At 39.9% G+C, this 12,614-nt stretch overlaps 1 protein-coding gene across 2 annotated transcripts in view; it reads right to left on the reverse strand.

Annotated features, from left to right (window-relative positions):
* naa25 (N-alpha-acetyltransferase 25, NatB auxiliary subunit) overlaps nt 1-11,340 on the reverse strand; it is a 24,824-nt gene extending 13,484 nt beyond the window's left edge. For both annotated transcript variants that reach the window (XM_017693565.2, XM_037547607.1), the window contains exons 1-3: nt 11,225-11,340; nt 2,118-2,203; nt 106-244 (exon numbers count right to left, since the gene is read on the reverse strand). In XM_017693565.2, coding sequence (XP_017549054.2) covers nt 106-244; nt 2,118-2,203; nt 11,225-11,282 — 283 coding nt within the window. In that variant the 5' untranslated portion in view covers nt 11,283-11,340. The remainder of the gene's footprint in view (nt 1-105; nt 245-2,117; nt 2,204-11,224) is intronic.
* Nucleotides 11,341-12,614: the final 1,274 nt, after the last annotated feature.

Below are 12,614 nucleotides of genomic sequence, written 5' to 3' on the forward strand. Positions count from 1 at the left end.
ATAACAGAAGCAATGCTGTGACTAATAGGTAATATAAAGGCAATATGATTATTTTTAATCTAGGATAAATATCTATAAATGGATATAGATGCTGTAGCCACTCACGCCGGTGCATCTCTCTGTAAAGAATGGTGAGTGCCTGGAGGGAGTTGTCATCAGTGGGCTCCAGGTTGGCTACCTCTTGGGCCAGAGTGAAGGCTTCATCCTGCTTGCCTGTGCGTTGCAGACCAATGGCCTTTAGGACCTAAAGGATCAGAGAAAGAAATTGATTAGGTATACCACTCCATAAGCACTGTACTGCTATTGGCCTAAAGAGTACTGACAATATCAATAAAATAATTTGTTTGCTTTGGCTGTAATAATAGCAAAGGGCAAAATTGGACTAATACTTCAACAGTGATGACAGCAATACCTTCAATTAATCATACACCGCTCAGCGTTTTCATTAAGTACACCTCCTTGTACCTACTCTCATTGACCAATTTGTCATGTCCACTTACTGTTGCAATTTGTAGCTGCACAAAATGTTTCTCTGCATAACTTGTTAGCAGCACTACAACAGATCCACCACCCAAATAATACCTGCTCCATGGTGGTCCTGTGAGGGTTACAACCACTGACAAACATGGTAATAGTGCACTAACAAAGAAAAACTAGTCAGTAACTGTACAACTAAAACAGTTCCTACATGATAAGTGGACCTGAAAAAAATTTATTAATTGTAGGTATAAATAGGTGTATTTAATAAAGTGGCCAGCCTGCGTAAACACAATCATAGATTCATTATACGGACGGATTAAATCAAAGGTTAAAATTTTTCTTTAACATCAAAGCAAGCTTTAAATAGGTCTAAACTTCACAGTCAGCTAACTAGACAAAATTGCAATGGGGAAGCAATTATTAATTTTAATAAGATTTCGACAGTGTCCTGGGAATCTCTTGGCCCCTCACGATTTGATTAGATTATGATTCAGAGGGCTGCGATGCGATTATAAAACGATTATGTTTTCTATACAGGATCTCTTTTTTTCCCCCCTCACTGTGTGATGACTTGGTATTTTTAAAGCAAAGTATTTGTAATGATCTATAATGAATTTCCCTCTAATACTTTTATTAATAAAACAAATGGAAGTGATGTAAGGGAACTGGAAGGCTCTCGGACACTGCTAATGTTTGGAGCACATTAGCCGCTGCTGCCACTCATCTTAGATAAAATGCGCTGTTACGGTGAAATAAGATCCAGTGGGAGTGGATGACCACGCAGCACATTACAGCTGTCCTGCCTGTTTTCTTTAGTGATTTTATAACTTCAGATTTCTTTGTGTTGTACAGTCAGGGGTCACTGCATCAGTAAAATATCTGTGAGACAGGACGCGTGCAACATAGCGTGAAAGCCCTGTTTCTCAACAAACTGGCGTGCAGACTGCAGGTCACTTAGCAACACAGTCTCTCCTGGCTAGTAGCAAACAAAAAGGCAGAGAGAGATTTAGCCAAGGCGAAGATTTGGAGATGAATGGACTAATTTGCATTTATAAGCAGCGCAGCTGGTTTCCTGGAACATTAAATCTGCAATGAGAGTTGTGAAGTTGAAGTTGCTTCTCTTTCGAATTTCTCCGTTCCACAGCCGAACAATGAAAGACATTTTACAATAAGCTGCTCTACTTCTGAGAAAATGTTTCCTGATGGAAAGGGAGGAAAGCTGCTATAGCTGAGCTAAAGCTTAAAGTAGAGCAAAGTAAGTCTGCGTTTTCATTAATATTGTTTAGCCTATACTAAGACATTAGCACACACTGAGACATATTGGGAATTAAATGTTGTGGCTCCCAAGGTGGTCTGATTTTTGTTGAAAGGACAAAATGGCTACTGACCAAAACTAGCTTTTAATGCAGAGGGAGCCGGTTGGATTTCTCGCCCATCCAGTTGTGCGTTTGTTATGTACTGTCTGGGTGACCCACTTCCAAGTTCTGCCCTTTGCTTCGTCAACATTATGTGATTTTTGACATCTGTGAATCGATTTGGAATTGTTCACATCGGCATCGCGATGCATCCAAGAAACAATTTTTTCCTGCACCTGTACAACCTGGTGTCTTAGACTGAATTCTTAGAAAGCCACCCACCTTAGCACAGTGAAGATCCCTGTGCTTCTTGAGCAGCTTGTCAGCTTGCTGGATTGCCATCTTGTTATTGCCATTATCAAGATAATCTAGGACAGAAGAAAATCTGTAACTGTGCAACAGACCATGATAAGTTGCTTTCAATTATTATAAAAACTACACAATCATTCAAAACAAATTAAACAGCATTAGATACGTTTTCATACACCTAATCAGCATTCGGTAATGCTCTCTTTTTATTGTTAGCTTTGTCTAGACGGTTTAGATTAATCTCATTAAGGACGTGGTAATCAGATGATGAGCTGAATCTGCATGAAAGCAGGCAAACTCTAGTCTGCACAATGATGTGGTTTAGCCCAGAAGTCAAATCTGACCCTCTCCCTTGAACACTTCATCTCATACTTATCAAAAACAGCCAAAATCTTTTAGACAGAATTTAAAAGCATTTACTAACAACAAATTACTCTTTGTCTGATGACTATATTGGGTGATATTAACAATTCACTGCATTTAATACGACGACTGGCATCAGTCCTGATACTAGCACTTCAAAACTGTGTCTGAATCAGCAAAAGAGAATAGTAACAATAAAATTATTTTTGATGTGGGATTATTTCATGCTTGACAATACTAGTAGTAAAAATGCTCACTGCAAAATCTGTTCCAACAGTATTTTGAGAAGAGGCATGACCAGCAAGGATTTCAATAAGTCAAAGATAATTAATCATTTAAAAGATAAGCCATGTCAAAGAGAGCAGCAACTTTTGGTAGCTCTGAAACCACAGAGATGTTAACCTTAACTGGCCGGTATATGTTATGCATTCAGGTTTAGTGTATTTGATTTGTAACACAGAACAAGGATTTATAGACACGGATCAAGTAGTTACATTAACAGTTAGGATGAGGACTCCTTATCAGAAGACATTTATTTACAAGTATATGTACTGAAAGAGAAAACATGGTGTTGGTTCATCCTTATTAACCATGTGACTACAATGCTGAACTGGCTCAACTGAGCTTAAAAATAAAATCTTCATGGGTAGCAAACAAATGAACTAATATTTATATATAAATAATGTTTTTATAATAATAAATCATTTAAGACTGCATTTATCAATTGTTTATTTAAATTTGAGAAGTACAAAAACTGAACTGTCAATCATACGTTTAACCAGAACCTGTTAAACATAAAATAGAAAAATTATTTTATATATATATATATATATATATATATATATATATATATATATATATATATATATATATATATATATATATATATATATATAAAAAATTCTATTGGCCAGTAATGTGAGTTATCAAACTCTGTACCCCCTTAAAATCGGTACTGGCTACAAAACATCTATATTCATTATTCATATATTGTAATTACAAAAATCTAATTTGACAGACACGCACTTCGCTCTACCTGATCTATCTGATGAAAAAAGCATTGGTAAATGCAATAAAGTGTTACAAACAAAAATTTTTGTAGAAAAAACGGGGATGTTCACAGAGAATATTGAAAAATTCAGCAGCAGCAAAACAAAGCAGACAACTAATACAGCTAGGAGACAAACAATGGCAGAATACCACAGAGACTACCTGTACCTATAACACCGATATAATGTGAGCCAACAGAAGGGACAGCCACAAACGAAAATATGCTCCCACCCAGGACCCCTTGTAAGAGCACTCTTGTTTTGTTTGACATCAGGACCCCATCCACTAGCCACAACCCCAAAAGGCTTAAGCTGAAAGAATGTATAAGACTATTCTTCATGACAGCTGACTGCCAAAATTAACTAGACAAGACAGTGGATGAACAATTTATTTTTCCTTTGACTCAACAGGGCCAAGGAAAGGACAGAAGTGTTGCCTTGTAACAGAGAAAAAGTAAAGTACACTATATTTCCAAAAGTATTCACTCACCCATCCAAATAATTTTATTCAGGTGTTCCAATCACTTCCATGACCACAGGCGTATAAAAGCAAACACCTAAACACCTGCTTCTACAAACTTTTGTGAAAGAATGGTTCGCTCTCAGGAGCTCAGTGAATTCCAGCGTTGAGTGATAGGATGCCACCTGTGCAACAAGTCCAGTAGTGAAATTTCCTCGCTTCTAAATATTCAACAGTCAACTGTCAGTAGTATTACAACAAAGTGGAAGTGATTGGGAACGACAGCAACAGGCCATGTATGACAGAGTGGGGTCAACGGATGCTGATGACCATAGTACGCAGAGGTTGCCAACTTTCTGCAGAGTCAATGACTATAGACCTCCAAACTTCATGTGGCCTTCAGATTAGCTCAAGAACAGCGTAGAGAGCTTTATGGAATGAGTTTCCAAGGTCAAGCAGCTGCATCCAAGCCTTACAACACCAAGGTCAATGCAAAGCTTTGAATGAAGTGGTGCACTCCACTGCACTCCCCTGCAGTAGAGATGTGTTCTCTGGAGTGACGAATCACGCTTCTCTATCTGGCAAGCCGATAGACAAGTCTGCGTATGGCGGTTGCCAGGAGAACGGTAACCGTTGGACTGCATTGTACCAAGCGTAAAGTTTGACGGAGGGGGGATTATGGTGTGGGGTTGTTTTTCAGGAGTTGGGCACAGTCCCTTACTTCCAGTGAAAGGTTAAAGCTTCAGCAGATCAACAGATTTTGGACAATTTCATGCTTCGAACTTTGAGGGAACATTTTGGGGACAACCCCTTCCTGTTCCAACATGACTGCGCACCAGTGTATAAAGGTCCATAAAGACATGGATGAGCAAGTTTGGTGTGGAAGAACTTGACTGGCCTACAGAGAGTCCTCACCTCAACATGACAGAAGACCTCTGGGATGAATTAGAGCGGAGACTGCAAGCCAGGCCTTCTCATCCAACATCAGTGTCTGACCTCACAAATGCGCTTCTGGAAGAATGGTCAAAAATTCCCATAAAAACACTCCTAACCCTTGTGGAAAGCCGAAGAGTTGAAGCTGTTGTAGATGCAAAGGGAGGGCCGACATCATATTAAACCCTATGGATTAAGAATGGGAGGTCACTCAATTTTCACATGCATGTGAAGGCAGACGTGCGAATACTTTTGGCAATGTGCATATCTGAGGGTTTTCACACTTTGGACATTTTAGCATCTAAAGTGGACTATGAGAACATGCCAAACGAACTCAGACCCCTCTAAATGGCCCCAAACACGAACCAAACTGAGACCACCTCTTGAGGTAAACCATATGCACAGAGCAGGTAAAAACAGATCTATGAACCTTTCTAAGGTTCTACCCAGGAAAAAGTCTGTATGTGATCTGCAAAAAGACAGCAGAAAAAAGAAAGCGATAAAATGCGAGAGCACATATGAATTTATGTATTAAAGGCTCGAGCTGGGCATGGAACGCAATTTTAAGCTGCTTTCACACTGAATGAATAAAAATTCACAGCTGATGCCAAGTTTCACATTTTTCCAATTTTGAGTGATGCGCTTTGGCCAATCGTTTCAGTATGGTCAATAGGAGAACAGCCGTCATGTTTGGTGGTTCCTCTCGCCACCTAAAAGGTCAGTTTTATCAGAGAACGCTGCCCACTTTGTGAGCACTGCACACACTGTGAGTGGTGTGAAAGGCGTCTAAGTTCTAATGGAGTTCTTGTCTGAGATCTCAAAGGACCAGAAAGAAAACTGAGTCCTCTTTAAAGTTCACTTACATTTTAAGCACAAAAACAAGGTCATTTGCAGTTGGTTCCCTTTAGGTTCACTTCAACAGAACTTTAGTAGTTAGAAAAAAAACAGTGAAAACACTAACATACATACATGTAGACTATTTTAATCAATACAAGATGTACATATTAAATCAAAAGCGCTAAACAGAAATGCACAGTTACTAGTGTTCATAACTTGCTCAGTATTTCTATTATTACCTGCAATGGAGATTAATTTGTCTTCTCAGCGGACTTGTAAATGTAAAACAGTACTGGTAAATTCCTGAATAAGACTGTTGCTAATGTTGAGATACTATCTGGTCTTGGTAACCGTTAGCCACACTGGTCCACTAGACTTGCACAGCAGTAGGCCAAACTGTTTACACAGGTTTCATACAGGTCTAGTGTTTTATGAGTTACATGGCTGTTAATGCAAATGTTATAAGAACCAAAATTCTATATACTTGACTAAAGCAGTTTGTGTCAGTTTCTATAAAACTACACATTTAGCCCTATATGTTAGTTTCCTTTACACGTCTACAATTATAAATTAGATTTTAAATTACAACCAGCCAGCTGTCTCTGCCCACAAGTCTCTCTCACACATGTACTGAAACAACTAACCAGCCGTTACTCTCATTCAATAGTACTGACACTAAGTTAAGCTACTGGTTCCTCATGTCACATTGTAGCTGCATTTCTGCGATTTATGCCCAGCCTTCCTGGAGCCTAATGCCTCTTGACATATGCCCCTCATGCCTTGGCCTTAAACACCCTCACAAAGCTATCACCGACCCATGCCCTTGGTGTGTATTACAACCAGGGGTTAATTTGGGATTTAATAGCTTTGGGAGCCCCACTTCTTTCATAGGTGCCAACAGCACTGAAAATATGAAAACGCACTTTAAATCAACATTGATATTTATACTATCTAGGCTGCTAGGAGCAAGTACACCCTTTGAGCACATTGAGCAAAATCCAGTTGGCAAAACAGTAAATATCATTACTGCACAAATAGCCCCTTACCCTTATGATACATACATGTTGAATGCAGCTACCACAGTGCCAGTCTTGCAATTCAGAACTCTGCTTCTCATTAGAGAACCTGGTGAGTTTTGTTACAGACCTTTGTCCAAGCATTGACTACTCTGACACGCAAAGGCATATGACTGACAAGCAAGCTGATCAACCACAGACTTCTGTTTTGGGGCAACATGTAGAGGTTGAAGGTTTCCAAAATGGGACTACAGAAGAAAAAAAGAGGGACGAAATCAAAACATACCCAGATGCCACTAACTGGTAAATGCATCGGCAAGAGAGCTACTAAACACTTCTAAGTTGTGATCTGATGCTGTGAATATCAAGCTTGTTTTCAATTTAGTGATTCTATTTTGTTGATCTGTGCAGGGAGCCAACCACAGTGATTCTGTGCAGGGAGCCAACCATAATGCAAGTGACAAAACAGCAATAGTCAAGCAAAACTAGTTCAGCAGATATCAAACACTGCATGTACAAGTGGACAGAGAGTCTGAGGCTACAACTGCACAGGCAATTTTACTTCAACACTAACTACTCCAGTTAAGATGAGACTATACAGCAATAAAACAAACAGCAACAACCTGGGTCAGTTAAGGTTTGAGCCTTAACTAATAACTAGTTTATGTACCAGAGCAAATGATTGAAAATGCACTGCTTCACAAGAACCCATAACCATGGAACACAAAACAAAACAAAAAGACCATTGAGTTAGAAGGTGGGTGGTTAAAGCTAGGGAAGTCTAGGGTTTTTCACAACAGAAGTTTAGGAAATTATCACAACAGGTTAGAGGAATTTCTTTGAGATAGTCTTAGAAATAAATTACATTTAAAACATATTACTGAACCCTGTTGTTCACAAAATATCCCAGTTTTACCCCTGATGACCTATGGAGCACTAACTTGTTCATCTCTTCTTGACTGTGAGACTCAAAGACTACTAGACTTTGGGTGCATCTACCACAGTCCAGTGCAAATTCCATGTTACCAAAACAGCCAAACAAAAGAAATGGCCAAACCAAATTCAATTTGGAGTCAAAGAATTAATTCTTTATTATTGGGACTAACTAGTCTGATATAAACCTGCCTCGTGTCAAGTTCTCTTAGATGATGATTCATGAATAGTCATCTCATCTTGTATCTCGTCACCCCAGTAAAGTGACAGCTACAACCGTTTCCATTCTTGAAGCCAGACATGCACATTCTTGTTCTCAAAGAAAACTTAAACTGTTCTAAATAACTGAGCACATGTGGGCAAATCTGCTCCTGTGTCCAAACACAATTCGGAATTAGATATATCGGTCCGTTTTAGTCTGTGACCCTCACTGAAGCTTGTATAACTGGCTTTAATCGCTAAAAGAAGCCAGAAGACAGCTGTAGCTTACAGTGAAAATGCAATGTGGAGCATTTATACAATACTGCTAAGCACAACTGGCACAGAAAAATTCATCTGAATCACCTACTGCTCCCACAGCACAGAACTGTCCTGGACTCTTAGTCACATACCTCTAAGACCATGTCCTGATCTAGGTAGAGAAAATGTTGTCTATTCAGGCATTTGTAACTGATATCAATTTATTCACAATTAGATTTTATTTGCATACGTGCATAGTTAAATAAATCAGCTATCGGACACGTGTTCACAAAGCAAGCAACATACAGGCCTCTACAGCCCCATGGGCTTGCGTCAGAAACCTGCTGACAGTATGTTCCCCTGCAGTAAGTATCCTCTTTCAAAGTCCCCCTCCACTTCAGGACTGGCTACACTGGGAATGTTTGCTCCTCCTACTTTGATTCCTCAATAAGACAGGTTTTCTGTGCTTCAGGACACAAAACATACTTCTGTTAGATCTCAAATCTCAGCATTTCACAATCGTCCTGCGATTCTTAAGGAAGCTAATCAATGAACCATGAAATATTTGATTTTAACACAATGTAATTCAATCATATGATTCAGAATGACTTTTAAAATATATATTTTTGCAAATATTAAAAAACCCACAAACAAGCAAAAACTAAGCATTGATGCATTTGTGCTGTACCTTCTACAGATTGATGCAACTCCTACACTCCTCCTTTGCCAACACAACTGCAAGGTACTGCAGTGAGATATTGGGTGGCTGCAATACACCAATACACCTTTCACCATAACAGTTACTGATTTGCTGGGCTCTCTCTAATTGCAATCTCTGTTTAACTTTAGCCAAGTCTACCAGGTTTGAGAAATAGTCTGTCAAGCTAACTATAGCCCAGACCTAATTGGTGCAGCCGCAGTCCTGCAGTCCACAACTATGCAGGCACGTGAGGGCTGCGAGGCCATAGGGTGTTCCGTTTCTCATTTTAGAGTCTGAAGGGGTGCTCAGGAACGCCCTCCACAAAACTCCATGAGATGCAGGTGAGGACCAATGAGTCCAAAAACAGAGCTGTCTGATCAACAAGGTAGAGAGGAGGATATTCAGATGGGAGTTAAAACGCATTTGTTTCTTACTTTAACTTTTTTATTAAGCTGCAGTCTGCCTGTAATGTAAATTAAGCAATATTAATTATGCAAAGTAGCTAATAAGAAAGGGAGTGCAGTACACTGTGGCACATCACACAAGTCTGTCTCAAATGCAGATTTTTAAACCAAGCACCCTCGCTGCACAAATCGCTCTCAATCATATGCATTTAAACGAAGCATCTTTGAGTTCTCGCCCTATAGATCACTTTGCTGACATCAAGTGTGATGGACCACAAAGCTTAGGGCATCTGTTGGGACTGGACTTGTCTCAAGACAATGCATGCTTGCTTCTGCTTCGACACACATACCAGTTCAGGTAGTCCTTCGTGCATTATGTATGCGGGTCACTTTCAAAGCAATAATTACCATACTAGACTGCTTGCTTCCTTGCTTATACACTCTTCCCAGACCTCACTGTCTCCTGGTTTCCACTTAAGGGTGTGCCGCTCCCACACCTCTGAGCAGCAGCCATCCAAACCTCTCCCTGTACGCTCTCTAAATTTGAAGATGTTAATATTGCCTCCCCAACATATTTAGTCATGTTATCCTCTGAACAACTGCACAGGATTCTCTTCAGGTGGGTTCTCATTACTTCTGACCTTGGTTTGTCATTTGGGTAACTAAGGTGCTCCACATTTACTACAAAAATCAATGTTAATGAAATTCAATGCTAGTTGCAAATAACTAAAGTCAATACATGAAGCATGTTGTGTGCTCATACAATTTACCAGAGGTTTAAGAATGGCACTTCATAACTATTGTGGTTTAGAATGTCTTCTACATCCAAGCTTATTAGAAACAGAAGAGACTCTAAAGAAAGCTTGCCTGACCTTTGCATTTTCTAGACAGATTCTGTGAGAGTTCAGCCAATACAACACGCACAATAAAAGATCAAAAGTCCAGATTTAGATAAATGACACTCTGGATATAAAAAGGGACTCATTCGTAAAGGCTGTGTGTCCCAAGGCCAAACCGCTAGGTGGTAAATGGATTCCATTAACACAGCTGACTTTTTAACGACGTTTAGTTTAACATGCAATGGAACAGAGAGCCGGTTTTGACAGTTTGCCGAAAGACCGCTGTCAGCTGTCACTTACTGGCAAGCTCTGATATCCAGAGTACGACAGGCTTTAAAGAAGTCACAGTACAGTAAGGCCAATTTAGCTAGCTAACCTAACTACGCGAAAACCAGACAGGAAACGACATCAATATTTAAGGACTATTTTGGATACGACCGCTGAAATTATTAAGTTAAGTTTGCGTGTAAAAGCTTAACGTTACTGCCATCTCCTATGAAATTATGAAGAGGTGCCAGAGCAGATTTCCCTGACAGGAACCAGTACTTCCACTACAGGTTCCCTGCAATTCGGCCACCGTTTATATTACCAAATAGCTCATATTACGAAATTTAACCAAACAACCAAGCAGATTTAACGCTAAGGACATACAGATGATGTTAAACGCAAATATGCAGTTTTGTGTCGGAGTTGCAACAAAGCTAACGTTAGCCAGCATGCTAACTTGACACTTAGCAGTCAAGTAATTAGCTTGTGGGCTACAAATGTATCTGGCAAGTCTGCAACTTAAACACAAGAGCAAAACCCGAAACCAGGGTATTTTGAGGATCAGCAGTCAGACGTTCGGTTCGCTTGGTAAATAAGCGAGTGGGGCGTTATGAGCGAGCGGCCGCTCGAGTGCGCCGCGACTCGCGAGCTCAGGCTAACCGAGTCCGGGGCCGGAGCTCGCAGAGACCGCGGGCCTCACCGGCGGCAAAGCGCCCTCTTACCCTCACCCGGACTCGTGTCGTTTCCCAGCGTACTAACCACACAAGACAAAATGCACACGGAGGAGGACGCGCTGCTCAGACAGCGGCCAGTTCCGTACCGTAAATGGGTCTCAGTCTTCTGTCGTTAGGGTCTTGCACATGGCCCCTCGCCGCCATGTTGGAGGTTACCGGGATTAATAGCGGAGCATGCGCAGAAAGGAGAGAGCGGAGCCGCGCGTTTCTGCCTCTACAATATTTCCAGCAGTAGCCACACTGCAACATGTAGTAATTCATTTCTGCGTGGTAAGTCACCTGCAACGCATAGTACTATTCAGTTACACTTTATTTTGCTATAAAGATGAAAAAAATCTAAAAAACATTAGGCAGGAATTATATGTACCTTCCTAAAAACGGTGCGGTGTAACCCAGTTTTTTCAACTTTTCGTTACAATTAAATGGTTAAGATCTAAAAAAATCATTCAACGTTTGATGGGTAATGCGCCACTATTGTTCGCAGTGATGATGATGGGAACCAGACGTCGGGAGCCTTTAATACCTCTAAAAGCTGCCGCACACAAAGTTATTATATTAAATGATTATGAATACGTTTCCTGACGCCTGAGTCATTATTTTAGACTAGTTTTGAGAAAAGGTTTTAGCCTTAATCATCTATTTCTAATGCTGTCTTCAGGTCCTTGTTCTTAATTACGACTTCGGAGGTCGTAAGTATGACCTGATTTATGTTCAAGTGGTTTTGGTTGGAAATAAGTAGAAAAAATATTTTTGGTTTACTTTTATTTTTCTGGGTTTTTTTAAGAGAGTGTGTATATACATTATATCTGCATTTCCATGTATAGATGGTTTCAGTCTGCAGTGTTAATATTGCGGCTGATGAATAACCGAAATATGGCCAGTTTATCATCGGCTATCATTTTTTTTTGTTGTTGACATGCCCCCAAATCGGAAACTCGGGGCTCACTGAAAAAAAAATAGCTTCCCTCTAGTAAATACGACCTTGTGGTGCCGTTCATGTACATCCACCTCTTAAAAACGATATTTTCGACACGACCATTCATGGCAGATAAGTACATGCAGGGTGTTGCAAGGAAAACAGAAGAAACAGGGGCCTATTTTAGAATGGGGTAAAGTGAACACTGCGACCCAGAAGGATAAGCAGTTTAGATGATGCATGCATGTGTGTGTGTGTGAGAGACAGAGAGAGAGAGAGATCAGTGAAGTCCCAGAGATTTACTGGGGTGGCACAATACTAGAAAAAATAGGCATAATGACAAATTATGCATTGTTTTTTTGGACATAAAATACATCAAAACAGTTATTGCTAAAAATAAACTGAAGACTGTTGATGTTACATATTGTAGTCATTCATGTGAAAATTCTTTAATTAAATAGATCAAATTAAATCAAATCACTTTTTTTCCAGTGCATGGTGTTAATTTCAAGAAAAACATTTCACACAGATTGGCCATAGAAGTTTCATTTAGGCTGCCA

Source organism: Pygocentrus nattereri, chromosome 18, assembly GCF_015220715.1.
Source record: "Pygocentrus nattereri isolate fPygNat1 chromosome 18, fPygNat1.pri, whole genome shotgun sequence".
Classification (NCBI taxonomy): domain Eukaryota; kingdom Metazoa; phylum Chordata; class Actinopteri; order Characiformes; family Serrasalmidae; genus Pygocentrus; species Pygocentrus nattereri.